The 21,398-nt window shown below is 39.2% G+C and overlaps 1 protein-coding gene across 1 annotated transcript in view; it reads left to right on the forward strand.

Annotated features, from left to right (window-relative positions):
* atrnl1b (attractin-like 1b) overlaps positions 1 to 10,331 on the forward strand; it is a 70,727-nt gene extending 60,396 nt beyond the window's left edge. The window contains exons 27-29 of the mRNA XM_058620653.1: positions 3,060 to 3,167; positions 7,961 to 8,075; positions 8,216 to 10,331. Coding sequence (XP_058476636.1) covers positions 3,060 to 3,167; positions 7,961 to 8,075; positions 8,216 to 8,340 — 348 coding nt within the window. The 3' untranslated portion in view covers positions 8,341 to 10,331. The remainder of the gene's footprint in view (positions 1 to 3,059; positions 3,168 to 7,960; positions 8,076 to 8,215) is intronic.
* The last annotated feature ends 11,067 nt before the right edge of the window (positions 10,332 to 21,398 follow it).

Here is a 21,398-nt window from a genome sequence, read left to right on the forward strand (position 1 = left end):
GGCTCAACTGAAGCACAATAACATAACCATTAAAGCTGTAGTAGGCACCATTGAGTTTAATCTGTGATTATTAAACGATTATTTCCTTTTTGTTTTAGTTAGTTTTAGCTTTTAATCTAGGAAGTTGTTGCTGGTACTCGTCTCATGATTATTCCACCGAGAATACCTGTGTAGTGTAGTGTAGTGTAGAGACACAAGACACAAGAATATGGCTTTTTATTGAAACGGAGCCAGCATGTTGGGTGTCTTTTTAAAAGAATGGAAAAAATCTCTAAATGTCACCCACATGTTTTCATGTATAACAACAAATACGCAACTTCGGGAATGAGGATTTCATAGCTCCACCTGTTTTTTGCTCTTGCATTCATTCCCGCTATCTTTGTCATCGTCATCTTCTGCTTCTTCTTGTATTTGGAGTTTTTTTGGTCTACTCGCTTAATGTTAACTCTATGTTAGAGTTGTTCCGATTCCGATCCCAGTATCGGGAATGCGTCCGATACTGCCGAAAATGTGGGCATCGGTATCGCCGAGTACTGGAGTCCATGCACCGATCCGAAACCATGTAATTTATTAGAGCTCCGTTAGCTCTGACACGGTTCTTCTTCGTGACCGCCCGACACCTGTAGATAAGGAGCTAACGTTAGCTCATCATGTCGGCGGTTTGGCAATATTCACCAGTTAGCTCCGTAAGCGTTGTTAGCTGCACTAGCTCCGTTAGCGCGCCTGGAGCGGCCCGTTTATTAAACGAAAAGAGCAGCACGACAACTAACCAGCGTACCGGTGTCCTGCGTATGTATGCCTCTGTTTTTAAAGTTGAGCGTTACTTCAGAGTCTCATTTTAACAATCTGGAGTCATTTAAAAATGATGTCACGCGCGTCCTTTCCCGGTCAGTCGTCATGGAAACATGAAGCTCTGCCAGTGCTGCGGTGTTTGGACCAGAGTCAAAACAAACGTACAAGCTGAAAAAACAAAATAACATATCACTGGTAAAAATAAATGGTGTCCATTTGCTGTATTTGTTCATGTTTTACAGGGTTTAACTTTACCACCAATGATAATCATATCACAGCCATGCAGGCGTAGTATGATATATATATTTTTTTATAACACACTGTATCGGCCAGTACCCACAGCACAAGTATCGGTATCGGTATCGGGAGGGAAAAAAAATGGTATCGGAACATCTCTATTCTATGTCCTCCTGGCTCAGTTCATTTACAGTCTCTGTTTGTGGAATAATAATAATAATTATGATAATAACGCATTTTATTTCCAACTCTCAAGGACACTTTACAAAAACAAACAGGACAACACGGTAAACAGATAATGGAGGGAAATTACAGCATGTAGGCTATTTTGAACGGGTGGGTTTTGAGTCTGTATTTGAAGAGGGGAAGCGAGTCAGAGTTGCGGACGTCTGGTTGGAGTGAATTCCGGAGATGGAGATGGAAGATGGCGCTGAGGCGGGCGGAGGTCACAGATATATACATTGTTTGTACACAGTGTGCCAAATATGTCTTCTTCTACATTTTTGGCGTATTTCAACGTTACAGTCTTCACATGCAGACCGAGCATATGTACTTTAGCTATTTTAAGAAAGAGAAAGAAAAAGATCCTATAAGTAAAGTCCTGTTTCCGTGTGGATAAGGCCTTAATTGTGAGTCATTGTTAAAATATTTCTGTTAGCTTTTTACTCCTTTAAAACCTCTGTTGCAGACATTAAATGTTGAATGTCACACTAACCATAACAAACCTTTGTTATTTTTTATTTTTTTATTTTTTTTTTAACAAAGGTTCTATGTTAAGAATGTTATACGGCACTGTGCCCACACTGGGCCATAAATATGGAACTCTAGAGAAGTGCAGAGGAAGGACATGTTATTTGGCCGATCATCACGGCTGCTTGATGCGCTCCGTAATCTGCGGCACAATTAGGTCTTAATGCAGCACACTTAAGCTCATCACAAATCCAATACCTATCAGCGATGTCCTTGGCGTTAAAATGGCAGCCTGTTTAGATATTGATCACACACAGTGTCGCTGATGAAAGTGTGGCACAAGTTGTGTTAGGATATTGATTAGCCGGAGAACAAGGGAAGCTGTTTTCCTGCAGAAATGGTGTCACTCGTGGGCTTGAACCTAAACCCAAAGGTTTTCAACTTCAATCTACTGCATGTGGAAAATGAAAGTGGGATTACTTTTGCTGCCGCATGTATGTGAACAGGACAATCAAATATTTTATATTAACCGCTAATATGAAACCTTTTTGTGACCATTCAAATTCAACACTGTGACACGAGTGCTCAAGGCAAGCACGCTTGAAGATAACCGTTAAGTGTTTCCTCAATGATATCTGCCATTGATTCTTAGCTTCATACTGGAATAGCCCAGGGTCGTATAATACTGTGCATGGAAACATTTTGTCAATTCAATTTTCATGGCATCATATCAAAGACAAATGGCTTAATAAATCCTAAAGTATTTTGTTATTTTTTCCTTTTTATGTGTAACATAAAATCATGCTGAATGTTCTTTGTATGGAAAATATTTTTCAAAATAAAAATACTCTACACAGATTACAGCCATGTAATATACATAAGGTTTAATATCTACAATGTGTAATACTTAATTCACATAATTGTGCAAGGTTTTCATGTTATTTTTCACAATGGTTGTTTGAGTGTTCAGTTGTACACATTTGTTCATTCTTCAAGACTTCATGCAACAATTTCTTTCAATTTTGGGCTGCATTTATATTACTGTAAATGTCTGAATCATAGTGACCTGTGTTAAGTTCTTCATAACATCTGTCTGTGTTTTTGTCTTTTTTGATACACACAGTAATGTACATTTAAGTACTTTGGTACTGAATTTGTGTTTGGCTTTATGTATAATTGCATTCCACTTTGACTATATATTATTATATTATTATATTAATATATATATATATATATATATATATATTATTATTATTATTATTATTATTATTATTATTATTATTTAATCAAATCATGTCCAGCATATTGCTCACCTGTTATACCTGTGTTTGATCTTCCAGCAACTGATGAGAGAACGTCAGCAGATGGCCAGTCGTCCGTTTGCCTCAGTGGCCGTTGCACTGGACGTCGGAGGAGAACAAACAGAACTGTTGCAGCCTGTGGTTGATGTGAGTATTCTTCATGACTAGTCAAATCTTAATCTAAACTTAACCAGTTCCTCAGAAATGAGGTTCTGCCTCATTGGGACCATGTTTTTGTCTCTATTATGTCAGAAAAAGTCCTAAAGAGGTAACAAATACACGTGTGCACGCATGCACACACAGATCAAGTCAAAACAATGTGTGCAAGAAAGTTAAGTCAGTTGTAGAAGTTTGTCTCCGCTCCTGTATCATCATACAGGATCCACGCTGACGGCTGACACGTGGACCTTTGTCCATTGCGACATTTCTTTCCCAAGTATCATACAATACGTTGATGACCTTATTGTGCTACCACTCACATTAAGTCTTTTCTCCTCTTCCAACATCAATAAGAAGTCTTTCATGGTCCTTTTTATATGAATTGTCCTCTGCAATTAGGGCTGCAGACTTAGTGACACTTTTCAATCAGGGCTTCATTTGATATAAAGTCCTGCAATTTAGATATCTTTTTTGACACTTTTATGGTGGTCACTACGCCGGGGAATTTCACCGGACTTTGTCCCAGATACGCGTTATACTGCGTGTTTGCAAAATGGGAACGCGATGCACAGTGTGTTTTTATGAATGTGTTTTTAATACCTTGGTTTATTTTGTACTGTGCTCTCACTTCTTTGAACGCCTCCTATGTAAAAAGAATAGGATTCTGGCAATAAACATTGTCTAGGGCTCAATGCCATATGGAATAAAGGCTTAGATTTGAGCAATTTGAGCACCCACATCTTTTAGATGCATTTCCTCAGCCGGGGCCAAATCCGTGTCACCTACCTCTAAGAGAAATGAAAGTGCTGCAGCAGCCAGCAAAGGAGCCACTACATTAGCTATAAATGTAGCACTGAGTGGTACTCACTGTGCATTATGGTATTTGAAGGGCAACGTCAAGAGGAGAAAAACAATGCTTCTTAGCTCTCTGAGTGCACGTTATTATTATTACTTTTAAACCGGTGAGTTATAGTGTGAACCCGAATGGTGCTTGAAACAACTGCTTTGCATTGATGTTCAAGTCAATTTATCCTTACATTTTGTGACTTGTGTGTGTGTGTGTGAGTGCGCGTTGAATAATTGTCTCCCCCTCCTCTCCTTTCATACATACACACACACAAACACAAAGGTAGTGTTGTTGTTGTTATGGAGTGCATTAAAATCCTTCAGAGAGAAAAAAAAAAACAGTGCCAAGCTGTTTTGGAAATGATAACTAAGGGAAAAAAAAATTGAAACACATCTTCTGCCTTCTGTTTCTCGACCCATTCAAGATGCAGAGTGAACTTCTGCACACTTGACTTCCAGTTTCACTTCAATGTCCACATAGGTTTGTTTTTAAGGAAACACAAAATGTACCACAAAGAATTGTGTTGTTTTGGAAGTAATTTTCATGCATATGTGCTCAATTAGTTTTGCTCAAATTTGTATGCAGAGCACAGTAAGATGTTCCCTCTGCTGCAAAATGTAGATCTCAGTCAAGTCTCTAAGAATTTAATGTCGCTTGGTTGATGATTTGTCAAATTTTAAAGCACGTTCATTGCAAATTTATATTCCTATGTTAGATTTCAAGCTCCAAGAATGATTGGCATCAAAGTTTGGGTAGGCAGCATATTGGTGAAATTGTCTCTAGTTTCATAATTATCTTTTAGCATCATGTAAATCAAGTGATCTGATTAAAAAGGTCATTATTCCAGCAGTGCCGGCAAAAAAGGGAAAAATAATCTAAAAGATTTTGGCTAATTCAGGCTCCTACCTTTTACAAGAAGCAAATCTATATGATTTTGTATGTGCACATAAGTTGATTGGTTGGCATTAGCAGGACAGTGATGCTGCTCCCCTGTTCGCCTGCACTCCTACACTCTTAAGCATATCATCAGGCTTGTAATGTAGTCACCAGATTGAGTGAAAAGTTCATCTTCACAGAGGAAAGTGTGAAACTAATTTTTAGTATCACTAACTGATGAAGCACCAGCGTGCCGGAATTATCCAACCCATGAAGCCCTTATCCTCTCAATGCTCTGTCAGCACTGATCCCACTGCATTAATAAGTAGCAGCTCTTCTGTCACTGGATCTTTACTGAGCCTCCAGCTGTTCTCCTACTTTCCTGTTTTTGTTCTTCGCTTGGTGTCCCCAAGTGATGGGCACGGCCGTCCGCTGGTGTTGGTGACCAAGATGGCAGCAGCTGTTGGACATCGAGCCAGTCGGGCCCCAGAACTGCATGCCCGGTCTCGATGTCACAGCTGTCTCCATTCAGTGTGCTTGGCATTCAACATATGGAACCACTAACGGACGGGGAGTATGATGGATGACACCTGTCAGCAGGAGGACAGGACAGGAGATGTGTGTGTGTGTGTGTGTGTGTTTATGCATATTTATGTGCTTGGATGATTTTGAATAACCATAATACAGCGCTTGAGCTTGTTTAATGCACAGTAGACATGTAGGCCATGTAAACTTCCTCTTAAAGATATATATAAAAAAAAATAACAAGCCTCATCAGACAATGTATAACATTATATTTGAAGTGGAATGAAATTCGATATTATTAAGATTCTTATTTTATTTTTCTGCATGATAGAAATACTCATGTTATATATGTGTAAAGCAGTGGAAGGGAAATAATGTCATATAACCAATCAGGCAATGGTTTGGTGCAGCTCCATCATTACAGGCGTGGGAATCCTGTTTTCTGATAGTGAGGCATAATTGGATTGAGAGAGAATATATACAATCTAACGTGAGTGTTCGAAGGCTGACTTTAGGATTCTTTTAGCCGCCAGTGCATTAATAAATATGCCCTCGTTGTCCTTACAGTTGATCAAGGGTTGAATATAAATTGCTTTTAAAGCTTAGTACACAATATATTTTAATTATAAACATAGATGAACAGCGGATAAACAATTATTTGGCATCTGTCCCATTTAGTGTGTTTTTTATTTGTTCTTTAGTCATTTCTACCATTCTACATTTACTTTTCCGTTCAGTTGTACAGACAAATGGAAAAAAATGTTCATCCTGTTTATGCTGTTTAAAGGTGAACAACGGTCAATATTGCTATTCAAGAAGATTTCATTGCAATAATTGTTATTCAGTGTTCTAGCTACATAGTAGTTTTGGGACTGTATTATTTGGCAGGTTATACCTCACCTATTCCTTTTTACTTGTTTGAATTACTTTAAATTGTCAGTACAACCCACAAAATGCTCATTTGCACTTGCCATAAAGTGATTGTAGCTCCTACCTTGTAACCTAAACATTTTGTCTGCCCTAAAATCACTTGATTACAATAAAGAGGCTAATATTTGACAGATTATACCTCACCCATTCCTTTTTTGTTGGTTTGAATGACTTTAAATTGTCAGTACAACCCACAAAATGCTCATTTGCACATGTCACAAAGTGATTGCAGCTCTTACCTTGTGATGTTAAGTTTTTATTTTGCCTCAAAATCACTTGATTTCAATCACAAAGCTAGTATTTGGCAGATTATACCTTGCCCAGTCCTTTGAATTTATTGGAATACATTTAAAGGGCCAGTACTACTCTTGAAATGTACATTCCCACTTGCCAAAAAATTATTGCAGCTCCTACCTTGTAACCTAAACATTTTTCCTGCCCTAAAATCCTGCCCTAAAATCACTTGATTTCAATCATGAGGCTAATATTTGGCAGATTATATCTCACCTATTCCTTTTTATTTGTTTGAATAACTTTAAATATGTCAGTACAACCCGTAAAATGTTCATTTGTACTTGTCATAGAGTGACTGCAGCTCCTACCTTGTAACAGAAGGTTTTTATTTTTCATCAAAGTTGCTTGATTTCATTCCGCACCGACCACACTAAAATAAAATCCTGTCCAGAACCCCGTTATTGCTCTCTCTAATTGCACTCTTTTGATGTAATTGATATAATTGTTCTTATATCACTGGTTTATGTGCTTTAGTTGTCTATCTTTTGTACTTGACATACTCTAAAATAGATTTGGCATCTCAAGGCCTTCATACTCTTTACTTGGCATGAGTGTTTTCACCATTGGTTTGCACAAGGTGTCCCACTCCTCACTCTCTCATGTTTTAATTCATGTGCTCACACATCCCATTCTTTTTTTTCCTCTCCCATTTTACTGCCTCTTTCATCTCCATTTTAGATTCAGGCAGGCACAAAGAAAAGAAATAAAAGAATCACCTCTATTCAGACATGTTTTTATTCCCCCAATTTCAGTTCCCCTCATCCAGCCCCTCCGTGAAACCCTCAGCATTCATTATCAGGATGACATGTTTTTCACGCCTGAGACGAGCACTTTTTTGGCCATTAACTGCGAGCGCAGGTCAGCGCCTCAACACATGGACTCATGGTGTGACAGGGACACACTCAAGTGTTTTTGTTGTGTGACCGATCGAGTCATCTGTCGTAGGAGGAGGATGAGGAGGATGAGGAGGACGCCTCGTCTTAAAGGCAGCAGTTAATACCGATGACCACTGGTCTGCTGAGAGCAAAACAAAACAAAGGATGCTTTTTAAACGTGAATATCACAGCATTTTGTTTTAACCTCGGTTGGTAAAGTAAAGGAATGAAAACTATCTTCTTTATGTGACCTGATTATGTTAAAAGCAATTTAACATAGATTTGATCTCAGCGAGATATATATAATAAACCTTATAGCAGCTTTTATTTTGTCTGAAATGTTTTATTACATAATTTTTCTCTTATTTTATTAAGAAATCACAGTGTCTTTCTTCCATAGCGGTGGTAAAAAGAAACTGTCTCTCTCTTTACAGGGTGTCCCGAAACCTGTTGCAATGGAGCCGTGTTCAGGAGGGAAAGCTGCCGTGTTGACCGTCCTCATGCGTCTGCCCTCTGGGCCCTTAGGCTTACCTCCACCTGGACAGTCAGGTACAGCAGTGTCTCCCAGACGTTGTTTCCCCAAATATAAAATCATGACAAGAGCAAATGTGTGCAAAATACAAGGAGACATCTGTACGGTGATGATATCTCCTCATCTCGTCTGCTTTCTCTTGTTTCTTTCTCTCCAGGACTCATCGTTGCCAGTGCGCTGATAGACATTTCACAGCAGAAACCGTCAGACTTTAAAGACAAGTCCCTGGCTTTAAAGAACCGAAAAGCCCTCCCTCCCGCGCACCAAGGCACCTGTGTTTGAGGCTCATTCCATTGGCTCACATTGCACCAACTAATCAAACGTCCTGGTTGGAAAACTTTGCCGAGCCAAGAGGATGGCTTCACGTGGACGATGTCCATCGGGCTGCTACCACTGAGGGTTTTTTTTTGTTTTTTAATGTCCCACGAGCACAACCCTTGTCCCCGTCCCTGCCCCGTCGGTCCGCTCTGCATATGTCAGCCTCGTAAATCCCCGTCACCCCTTCCAGCCTCTGCAGCAGCAGCAGCAGCAGCAGCGTCCTCCTCACCGTGGCATCATGAGCGAACCTGCCTGACCAGTGACATTAGAGACACATTAATTAGGACGGGGTCTGCACCTAGTGAAGCTTCAGCCGTAAATATCTGGAGACACCTTGTTGTCTGTTTGCTCAGCATGAAGGAAAAAAAAACAAACAAAGGTGTCTGAAATGATTATTATTGTTGGCAATAAAACCAGAAAAGGGCCGACACAAACACCGAACATGCTGCCTGTTTTTGTTTGTTTTTGCTCGTCAGGACGTGGTATTCTCTGGTGCTAAAGCATTTAGTTTCAATGACTCGGTCTTTGCTGTACGGCCTGAAGTACACTCTGCCTTTACATGGAGGGAAAAGAAGCTATGCTCTAGGACAGAACTCTTTTTTTTTTTTTAATGACCACATGATAGTGTTTGGACAAGTTGAGTATTTTGTCGCACCACGCTGCCAATTCCCACGGATGCTCTCTTTTAGCATTTTGCTGTTCATACACTATGTCATCCATCCGACCAGCTGACGCTAAAGTCTGTATTTTCTGTGGAATGTTATGTGAACAAACGCTGCAGAGACGTGGGACTGTCGGCGGCGGCGGCGGCGGCAGCATGTGGGCGAAGACTGTAGCGCACGAACAAACCCCGTCGGCTGTCACAGTAAAAGCATGGAACAACCTAAGACGAGTTAGACGTTGAACTTTTATTTGGGACAGAAATCTCCTCCTTTCAGTGTGTTTCGCTGCTAAAGAAGTCATACATCGCAGAGAAACACCCCATCCCTGCTCAGTTTTGTTACTGTAGTTTGTAATTGTGTCATTTTGCTGTGCAACTTGGACATTATGAGCTTCGTCGCCCTCTGATGGAAGTGGTGAGCTGGGAGAAAAGACTGTAGCGTGATGAAATAACACCAGGGACGTCATGTTCCTCTGGCTGTTTACTAGTATGTTTGTTTGTTTGTTTGTTTGTTTGTTTTTAAGAGTACTCTGAAGTTATCGAATTCCACCCGCCGAGTACAAGGAGCTACGACACCTTTTCTAACGCCTTGGCTTCCCCATGAACTCTGACGGAGGGCAGGAGGCATGTTGATGCGCAGAATTTTTTCAAAGCTGTCAACCATTTTTAGCCCCGCCTCCACCCCTGAGCTGTACAGTGTCTTGTTGGAACAAAATGTGAGTCTTTGTCACTCCCCTCTCTTGAGATTTCACGTGTTTGTCAGGTTTTTATGACAGAGTGGCAAGAGATTATCATTTATTTTAGGCCTTGTCGCCTGTTCCTATTATATTGACGATAAACTGTAAGTCTTTTTGCTACATTTGTGAAAAAAAAGCATTTCTGTTCATATTTTTTGTTATGTTTTGATATTTAACAGATTCCCTGTGTAAAAGGCACATTTAACTTGAGTTTATTCTTGTCTGTTGTTTTGATGTCAACTGTTTTTTGTTTGTTGTTTTTTTTTTTTTTTTGAATTGTGCATCTTTAAAGGACATTTAATGGGCATTGTCTTGCTTTTACGTTGTGGTCATGATGATGCCTTTCATAAGAACTGTATGCCAGCTCATGTGTTTTTCATTTTGTGTTTGTAGAGTAATCCTATAACAGTGTCATTACACAGGAGTCAGGTTTCACTGTACCGTGGAAAATAAAAAAAAAAGACGAGAAACTGCGTATCGGTAATCTTCAGTGTATTTTAAAGATGGACATCATGCTGGGAAATAAAAAAAAACACCGAAAACAGACGTGAAAATGATTTATTGAATGAAGTCTCCTCACAGTCTTTGAACTCCTCAGAAAACATCTCTCTCTGTCTCCATCACATTTGTAATTGGGAGTGTGGCAACAAATGTTGAACACCAGTTGATTGACTGGAATTTGGTGGATATTGAGCACGAAGACTTTAAATCACACAGGTGAAAAACTGGAAATCTGTAGCTACTTTCATATTATCGGAATTACATTTTCCTATTTTTAGGAACAAGCAGTCAAATTCATAAGAGCCTCCAAGTCAAGGGCTGAATAAATGAATTAAAAACATGAAAGCGTTTACCTCAACTTGTATTTGACAGGTCAAACTGTTGGATTAGCTTAGCTAAAAAATACAATTTCTGTCCCAAAAAAAAACCTGTTCAGATCTATTTTTTTTTCCATGATGCTTCCATGGCAGCAACAGCTGGAGCCAGGCATAATTGTTTTTGGGTTGTCTGTCTGTCTGTTGCTTCAGGGAATGCTTTCACATTCACAGCCCTTTTTTTTTTTTTTTTTAACTTTGTGAATATGTTATCTTTAAGCAGAGCTTCCTTGATTTCAGAGGTTTGACACCCCCAATAATTCAACAGCACCTTCAGAGACCCAGATTAGTAATAATGTTATCAATGAATAACTATAAACTATATGGTACATGTTTTTTTGTACCCTTCCCTTGAGGTACTGTAATGTCAGGGTGGAGCTAGATAGAATGGCTCCGCCCACAGCAGTCAGCTGATTGATAGACTTTCCTGTCTTTCTCTTTTTGAGACAAACAGCCACAAACCGAACAGATGTCCTCCATTTTTCTCACGTTGCGCCTGATGTCGTCACATATGACGTCACTGGAAACACAAAGTAAATTCTGGTGCTCTTAAAAAGCGCTTGTTTCACACTGCTGTTGAAGTGCATCTTCAGAGCTGTGGACATTTTGAACAAGGTCACAAGGGGGAAAAGGATGCCGGCTGCTAAGTGCTGTAGTCCACATAACCCTCACTTATCCTCTACAGCAGTGGTTCTCAAAGTTTTTATATCAAGCACCACCTGAGGAAATATTGAGCTCTCGAAGTAACGCCATTATCACCAACGTTAAAATACAGCGGTGTCAATAGACTAGAATAGAATATTCTCCCATCATCCTCCTCTTCCTCGCATATATTTCACACACTGGCATCACAGAATCAAATGAAGTTATTTGTTTCATTTGTTTGAAGAGTATTTCTGATTTTCCTCCCAAGTACCACCAGAGGAAGCTCGCGTACCGCTGGTGGTACACGGACCACAGTTTGAGATCTGTGGCTCTACAGCATGCCGCTGGAGAAAAGCCTCCACTGTCGTGCCCTGAAGCAGTGCTTGCTGCTGTGTGGTTAAATCATAATTATGCTGTTTCGGATGAGAAACCTGCAAATGTAAAGCTGTTTATGTGAAGGACACACGTTTGCAAGACATGATGCTTCTTTATTAATAGCATTCAAAATATGTTTTTATTTTGAATGATATATCATTCCATATCAACACTTTTATTTTGAAATTCTGTAACATATCAATTATTGCCTTATCATAATCAAATCGATCATTTTAAGCTCATGTCGCCTACCCCTAATGAACAGCTGTTGTTTTTTTTCCAATTGACCGGCCCCCCTACTTTCAAGACCAGATACTTAGTGGCCCCCAGGTCATTTGAGCTCTCGGGGGCCCCCTTGGTGGTCATGAGGCCCTTAATTTGCTTATGCCTTGGGCCACCTCTGGCAACAGTCCTGAAAATCAGGACTTCAACCTGCCAGCTCATTAAATATGATAAATATAATATACTAATGATATGGTGCTAGTTCCATTACACTTGTGAGTTTACCAGACAGCGAGAAGACAAAGATCCTCTTATTTACCAAAGTAAGACTGAGGAGAGTTTCAGCCTGGTTGAAATTTTAATTTTCTGTCATAAAGGCATTGCAGTGCTTTTATCTCATCAGGGAATTGGACTCAATTATGAGTCAGATGATTTTACAATGGCCTTGAGTGTTTTTTTTGTGTATTTGTCATTTAAACAACATGGGAACTGGACGGGAACATGACAACTAAAACCTGGAAATCCACATTGTACAATTTGACAGGTTGTACAATGTGGCTCAAAGACTGACTGTGATATTGAGAATTATACACATGATGCCTTTTCAGGGAATTCAGGGAAACAATAAGTCGGTTGGTTTTTCTAACAATGTCAAAAAAACATCCACATGAATATGCTGAGTTTCTGTTGAAGGGTGATGGCTGTGTCAGTAGTTTTATTCATTCCTGCTGCTGATCTGTGTTTAATGAACTCGATCAATTACAGCAATATCACAACCTTTCCTTCATTTAGTGAAGAAATAGTTTAATTCTTTATCAGGTTGAATCATTTATTACCCCCCCCTGAATGATTTATATGTGGTACAATGTCTTGAGCTCATTCAAAGTTAAAGTCTTAACTCCCTCTTCTTTTAACTTTTGAGCTAAATTAGATTCCTGGTGACAATATAAAACACTTTTGAAGATTTCAGTGCGTTAAACAGATTCACAAAGACAGAAAAACGGAGAAACGAAGCAGAATCGAAGGCTCCTGATTCCCCTGATTCACGGGTGAGGTGAGTATGGATTTGTCTCCAGTATTCCCAAAAGCTGGAGACGACGCCATCACTCTCACTGCTAGAAATAAAGGATATATGTCAGAAGACTGTGATCTGTTTGGATATGTTCTCTCTGCTACTGAATGTCAGTGCACATTGTAAATCAAACTGACCAGGACTTGTATGTGTGTCAGCAGATATTACTGTCAGTGGAGTGTACATACATATAATGGCATGTAGGTTGGGTAATATGGTTTTGGATAACTTGGCAATATTTTTTAACGTACATCCCGATATACAAGATATATTGAAATATAAATGAGAGGGAAAATACACAAAATACAGTTTTTACCTTTCATTTCAGACAGATTTTTGTGCTAGAATCAATGAAATTGCCCAATAATACGGTCATTCTTAATTAGTACATACTGTATAATGTATATATCCTTCAATAATATGATGATTATTGATGCAACAGCCTTTCAAACCAGGAGAAGTCATCACAGATACCTTATCCCAAAATCTAAGACCATATCCTGTCTCATGTCACAATATAGATATATTGGCCAGCTGTAAGGGCAAGAATACAAGAAATTATCTCACAGGTAAATATATAGTCATAATTACAATTACACAATAACAGGTAGTAAGTCACAATTTTGGGATATTTTCTCAAAATGTCCACAAGCAAATTCCACTTCACACTGATAGTAGACCACCTTAAGTTGGCCCTCACAAAAGATCATGTCATTCTGATGTGGAATTTCAAAATAAAAGCTCTCTGAAGTAGTAGAATTGACCTACATTCCACCTAAATTGTCAGAGTTAGAGGCTTCCAGACAGAAAAATAAGAATAAAACCTCAATATATATTTATTTGTATTGTTTATTTATCTATACTTTATTTTAAAGCGTGAAACGATACACTGCCAGCCACACAATGTTCTATTAAAGTCGCTGAATCGATTCTAATTAGCCGGCACGTTGAGCGCGTGGAGTTACCACGTCACGTGACCGGAACACCTGCATACGTCAGATTAGCCAAATTAGAGGCACAACACACCCAGTCTGTCACGTTGTTTAAAACAACGCCGGGTTTTTTTAAGTTTATTTTAGTTATTTCACTTGGTTAAATAACGTGGTTACAATTTTACATTAGCGCGTTATAACAGACGCTTTCCAGGCATTTGGGGGCTGTGAGGAAGAGGAGGAAACTGTTTATACTTGGACCAAACTATCTGCTGCTGCTGCTGCTACACTCATGTCTTCGCTAAAGGTAAAACTGCGCACTTTACGTTTTATGTTATTGCCAGAAACTGAGGTAAAGCTTAATGGAACTTGGCCATCATTTATTTGATAATTAACACCTGTGGTTTTCCTACTGTAAACGGCATTTGTCATATGAGTAGTCTTTTTAACTCTCCTCGTAACCTTTAACCCCTCTCTCTCTGTCACAACATTCACTGATGTGTGTTTGAACGCAACTCTCTATGTTGTAATGTTGGTAGCACATCTTGTACTTATTTATTTATTTATTTATTAGGCCATCTCTACAAGCTTCTACAAAATTAAAATGTAAAAAAAAAAGACTACTGTCTCTCAGAAATTACAACTCAAATGCAGTTTTTGTGCATTATTATTAGGGGACGTTCACATGCAGTGTCAAAATGTAATAGAGCTGCAGCTAACGATTATTTTCATAATTGATTAATCTGTCGATTATTTTCTCGATTAATCGATTAATCGTTTGGTCCATAAAATATCAGAAAACCTTAAACAATGTTGATCTGTGTTTGTCAAACCTGGAAATGATTGACTTTTAATGATTTCTTTGTTATCCAGAGCAAAGAAATGTAGAAAATATTCATATTTAAGAAGTTTTAACAATTGAAAATCTTGTTTTAATCATGAATAAAGCTTCAAACTATTATTATTATCAAAAAAGTTTTCGATTCATTTAGTAATCGATTCATCGATTAATCATTTCAGCTCTAAAATGTTCCCATTGTGACTTTGCCTGTTTTTCGAGGTGGATCTCTCTGAAAATATCTCAACTTTTGGGAATGCAGCAAACACTTTCAGTGTGTCTTCTGGACTTGTGAGGCCAAAGAAGTAGGTCAAACTGCTCTTTATTGAATCTCCCATTGTGCAAACATGGGAGACATGGGCCTTTTATACTTTTATTTTTGTTGTTGTTGATTAAATCAGTGAAGCTTCAGCCACTAGTTTTGGTTGGTTTGTAACGATGGTTGCAACATGAGTGTGAACCTTAAACACTTTGGTTTACAACACCCCTAGCTTCTCACAGATGTTTTCCAAGGGATTTTTTTGTTAGATGCTCAAAGTGAACATGCCATTAAACTCAATAATTAATGCTATTGGCTACATAAATGTGTAAAATGTCTTTCAAAGGGGCGTTTACCCAGTCAGGGGGTGAAGTGCATGTGCTTCAACACCACCTTGAGTGTCCACGTGTACAATCCTGCTTTAATGCTGCTGCCCACTCTACATGATGATGTCCTGTTTTGGGCAATCGCTGTGTGGTATCATTCTTTCTGGCTGTCTGGCACGTGCATATTTGTATTTTGATTTCCACAAAGATATAACATATTAGTGATGAGATTGTATAATGCTGTTCTAGTGGTGATACACCTATGTGTTGTCCTCCACACAGCCCATAGTCCTCTTCTCCCTTTAGGGGTCACCACAGTGGATCATCTGCCTCCATCTTGCCCTTGTGTCCCCTTCTGTTACACCAACTGTCCTCATGTCCTCCTTCACAACATCCATTAACTTTCTCTGCGGTCTTCCTCTTTTCCTCCTGCCCGGCAGCTCCATCTTCAACATCCTGTGTTCGCACATGACCAAACCATGTCAACCTTGACTCTCTGAATTTCTTTCCAAATCGTTCAACCTGGGCTGTCTCTCGAATATGCTCATTTCTAATCTTGTCCCTCCTGGTCACTCCAAATGAAAATATCAGCATCTTAAGCTCCACCTCCTGTGTTTTAGACAGTACCACTGTCTCCAAGCCTTACGTCATAGCAGGTCTCACACCCATCGTGTAAACCTTCCCTTAACTTTTGCTGCTATCCTTCTGTCAAACAATCACCCCTGACACTTGTCTCCACCCACTCCACCATGCCTGCAATCTCTTCTTCACCTCTCTTGTCAACTGTCTATCGCTTTGGACGGTTGACTCCAGGTATTTAAACTCCACATTCCACTTTTCTGTACCTCTGCTCCTGCACTGTGGTTCACACACATGTATTTTGTCTTGCTCCTGCTACTGCTTATCTACACTCATTACCAATCTTGACGTTATAATTCAGGTGTAGCGGGGACACAAGTTAAAACCAGATTTTACCTGCCAGTATTTGCAATGTCAAGTGTGACATGAAAGTGAGGTTTTCTTCACTTGCACATATTTTTGCCTATTTGCATGTAGGTTTGTTGAGTTGTGTACGTAAGTCTGTGGGTGGATATTTGTGCAGAAGCCATTTGAGTTAGTGAATGATGAAACTATGTTTGGAAACACATGGGGGGTGGGGGCGTGGGGGGGAGTTTAAGGTGAACCTGCAGACAAAAAAAAAGAAGAAGAATGACCTTAAGTCATTAAAGCAGGAGCAGATTGTCATGTGAGAGTCATTACTGTGAGAACAGCTGGTGTCAGACTCTGTTTCACCCTGGTTGACCTTTTGTGGAAATGGTGCTCTCCATGGTGCTGAACTTAAGGATAAGTGGCAGCACAGTCCACAGTTTTGAGTTTAGTATAATCAAAAGCCCAAGAGCGTTAAAGTTTAGAAACCTCTTTCCCGTCACTGGTCAAGCACAGCGGAACGCAGTGTTTCCTGAACTAAAGTTAAGTACAATAGAAGAACGTTTTCGGCAAACTGCTGGTACACGCTGTGACGCTGAATTTGAAATCTGCACTTGGTAGAAAAAAGGTTGAGAGTGAAGGTATGCAGTGCGTGAACCCTTTAGAAACTTTATATTATGTACATGCAACTTCTTGTATATTAGCATCATCAACTAGGAAACGTAGCTATGTTTTCCTAGTTGATATAATATTATTAGCAGTTGGTTGTGTGTATTATCATTCATGTAGTTTGATTGAATTCAATGCCTTTATTGCCAGTGCACAAGAATATGCAACCAAATTTGCAGAATATAATTATGACAAATTACAGTGTGTTCTGAAAATGCCTGCATTAAAATGGATAATTTGAGCTCTCACCCCAGTAGTTGTGCTGCCACACGCACAAAGGATTGTGGGTATTTCACTGTACTCGGGATACACAATGTACATCTTGTAAATGTGATGAACTCAGTTTTTTGTACGATTGAAACAGCCCTTTTTGCAGGGTTTGCTAACTCATCTTTCTTAAAATTATATAATAAGTCTCACCACTCAGCAGCTGTCTCAGCAATACCTTGATTTATATCAGCCCAAGTCTGAACTCAGAATGAACAGTGTTCATTGCCACTTTAGCTGAAACTGAAGTTGAAGACAGTTGCTCTTTCATTGGATGATTTAGCCACCATTTTTGTATATGAACTTTTCTCCATGAACTCTGAATTCATCAAATGGATTTCCTCTCTTGTATCATCAGAGTCGAGAGCAGTCTTTCTAAAAAGGGTCTCAGCAATAATTAGTGTGTAACAAAAAAATTAAATTAGCATCTTTTAAGTTATTTTTTTGTCCCTTAAGATCTGATGCAAAGGAATTTAACCTGTACAAAGAATACAGTCCAGTCAACAGGATGATTTAAGTTAATTTAGGATCAAAGAGCAAATATCTAATGATGATCATATTATTAATGATGATAACTGTATCTTAAGCTGGAAAGATTGTTAATATTTCCTCTATAATAGCCCATAGTAGTATTAGTTAGAGCAAACACCATCAATATCAAAGCACCTCATTATAAATCTGTGCATAAAGCCATGGGCTCACTGCACCAGCAGCCATTAGTCTGATTAAAGTCCTTCACTTCTAGTTCCAAATGTTTATGCACGTTAACTATGTAGCCATTATCAAATGATTTATCAATACATTTCATGATTGATTGTTTGAATTGCTCTACAGTGGGATCTGTAATATTTTGACCACTTCAAGAGCCAACACATTGTCCTTGTCTGACTGCTGAAAGGTCATCATCCTCTTCAGCTTTGTCATGCTTACTCTCTTGTCTGTTGTCTTGGTCTGTCCAGGAATTAAAACGTTTTTTTGAGTTGTGTAGAGCTTATGGTTTAGTCTTCAGTGTGCAATCACACAATCTAAATTATTACGTTATCTTTGTTTTTTAGGCTGCTGGAGAAGATGTGAGGGGAAGAATCTCAAAGTAACTGATGCCATGGAGTGTTTACTGACATTTGGGCACAACAACAACAACAAAAGGTATGTAATAAATTGAAATTGCTGCTGCTCTCCTGGTTAATGGAAAAGGTGAAATCCAAATAGTGCTTTTCGAGGTGCTGAAATAATGTTCCAGGAGAGGTCAAAGTTGAAGTAATTAGCCGTGATCCCTGCCAGGCAGTGCTGCCATGACTGAACCATTTTATCAGTGTTGGCTTTTATCTGTGCCAAGGGTGAACATTTGGACTGAGTATAGCTGCTGTAGTTTTATAGTTGTGGAAAGCAGAGTCTAAAAACCTCCCAGTCCTCAGGGCTTTATGGCAGGGGAACAGTAAACCTGCAGAGCAATAATATTTATCAGAGGTTTAATGACAACTATTTTCATCTCCAGGCCTCAGTCATCCAATTATGTGTCTGGCATTCTAAAAAGCAAAAAAAAAAACGAAACTAAAAAAAGAAAAATCTGAACTGTGAAATTTGTTCACATCAGAGCAACAGCCGGCTGCCATGAAAAAGATTTGACCTTCATTTAAACAAGCACAAGGACATTGTATAACACAAACAAGCAAAAAATAGTGCGTAAAATATTATTTTTGTAATCTATAGATAAAGCTCACACGCGTCTGTATGGGACTGTATTTTCATGAGTGAGGCTGCCCGTGATATGGCATGTGCTTCATGCATGCACATATTAAAGTTTAAAACAACTCACGGAAGCAGAAGGCTACATTGTCTCTACCTGAATGTGAAACTTGCATGGAAATGTGTGGCATAGGGTGCATCTAACAAAAATAATGTCAGCATCATCGCAACATTTTGGTGCAAGGCTAGCTATGGCTATAATAAAATCCAATATTCTTTATTACTTGCACCTTAGAGCATTGGCTCACCTTCCATTTCAGCTCCTGATCTATTTTATGTGCGTGTAGAGCACAAATCTGACCAGAAAATGCACCAACTCCATTAAAAAAATCTTTAAAATGTACTGTTATGATTATAAATGATCAAACTCTGACTTGTCTCTTCTCCTACTCTCCATCATAATCACCCCTCTTATCCTCCATCCATTATATGAACTGTTTCTGTAAGCCTGAGATTTCAGCCGTGTTATGTTGTCATTATAAATCACACATGTGCGACATGACTTGAACAAACTTGGCAAGCCCAATGAATCGAAGGCGATGACGCAAGTCATCCGTTATGTCATTAGCTGCAACGCGAGTTAGCAACAACATGCGCCATACACCAGTGGTAGAAGATGATGAATTGTGTGAAGACTGTTAGTATGCTGTTAGTGTGGAGAGAAAAAAAGAGAAGAGGCGGCGGATCCCACATACACACATGCGCGCGCGCGCTGTGTCCCACATTCTGGTATTTCTCTTATAATTTGCCTCCTTTTGCATTTGATTGTGTCATGCTGATTCATAAGTCATCTTTAGTCACAAGACTGTGCTGATGACCATCTTTAACAGTAGGACTTCCTTTCAGGGCCACCATCAAAGAAATCACCACTATTGTTTCACATGGAGCATCATTTCCTTTTGGCACAGCCCAGAATTGTAAGTATTTCTGGGATTTTAAGAATCTGTTGGCTCCATTATGCATAGGTTTATATCTATTGCAGACATGTTCACGTTACTTGTGCCTAATTAGTGTAAAAATTGAGATTACTGATTTAAGGCTGTACAGCAATTGATTTTAAACGTCTCCTTTAATACTTTGTGACTTCCTCGTCTTCCCGTCTGCAGCTTTCAGCCCCAAGCATGTTGTTCCAACATGTAAAAATAACTTACTTTAATAATAAAGAAGCAGTTTAATTTCCGTACACAGCTGGTCACTGTAGTATTAACACTGCTCAAGCAGGATTAAATGAGTTTGTGATGGACTGTTTGCAGCTGGCACTTGATGCCCATTTGATGTTTGAGTGGCAATTTATGTTAGCTGAAGAAACATATGTTAGTCATGGCAACAGTGCAGCTTAGGTAATAATATGCTAAAAATGAAAAACCCAGACATTGTGAATGTTTTTGTTTGTTGTGATCTGAACCATACAAACATGTTGGTTTATGTTATCTTTGACCAGAAGACCAAAGCCTTTTTTCTTTACTGGTAAACCCTCAGTAATGTTACCCACTGGATCTGGGTTTGAAATATTTGAATATGAGTGAACATTTCATTTTTTCTCGATGTTGTGAAAGTCCACCACATCATAATAAACAAGTAATGGAGGACAGTTGAACGAGGGCTTGGTCAAACTGATCCCTCTCTACAATGAATGTAGTTGGCTCTACCATTAGCCAAAGGCAAGTAGTCACTAGTTTGTTTTTTTTGTTTTTTTTTACCAGCTGCCACATTGACCTCGGTTCAGCATTACTCTTGAACTTGCTGGACCATTGACTTACATTAGGATACACACTTCTCACAGTGTTCCTTCCCTCTCACCAAACGTGCATATTCTATATGTGTATGGTGTATGTTAATGAAAGTGGCTCCAATGTTCCTATTACAAGTGGCTGAGCCATCAGCCAGTCCATTGCAGCCATTAGCATTCCCCTTCCTCCTCCTTTACGTCACCTCATGAACACATTTGATAATGGGGGGGGGGGGGGTGCATATTCTCACTGACAAGCAGAGAAGGACCGCTTCAGTTCAGAGTTCTGGCTCCTGATTTGATTAAATGTTTTGGGATATTCAAAGATTAACTTGCAAATGACTGGGAGATGCACAGTATGTCACCGAGCAAACAGTCTGGATTAGTGATAACAGTTGTAATATAGACACATTTTAATGGAATCATTTCACTGACGGGCAAGAGGGAGAAAACATTTACAGTGTTGCTTTAATCAACGATCATACCTTGTACTAAGAGGTTGAGGCTGGTTGTATGTCTATTAGGACATACACTCCATGAAGAAGCATCGGTCCAGTGCTTATCTAATGTTTCTGTAGTACAAAGCAACTAGAAGTGTTTGTGCTCCCCTCATGTATGGGCCCCTGCACTTCTTTTTGATGCAGAGTGGTTTTAGCTACCCTCTTTCACATCTTAGCTATGATGCAACAAATCTTTGAACCTTAGAACTAGATTTAGTTCTCAATGTCTTCCTGTTTCGTGT

The sequence above is a fragment of the Solea solea genome, chromosome 21, assembly GCF_958295425.1.
Source record: "Solea solea chromosome 21, fSolSol10.1, whole genome shotgun sequence".
Classification (NCBI taxonomy): domain Eukaryota; kingdom Metazoa; phylum Chordata; class Actinopteri; order Pleuronectiformes; family Soleidae; genus Solea; species Solea solea.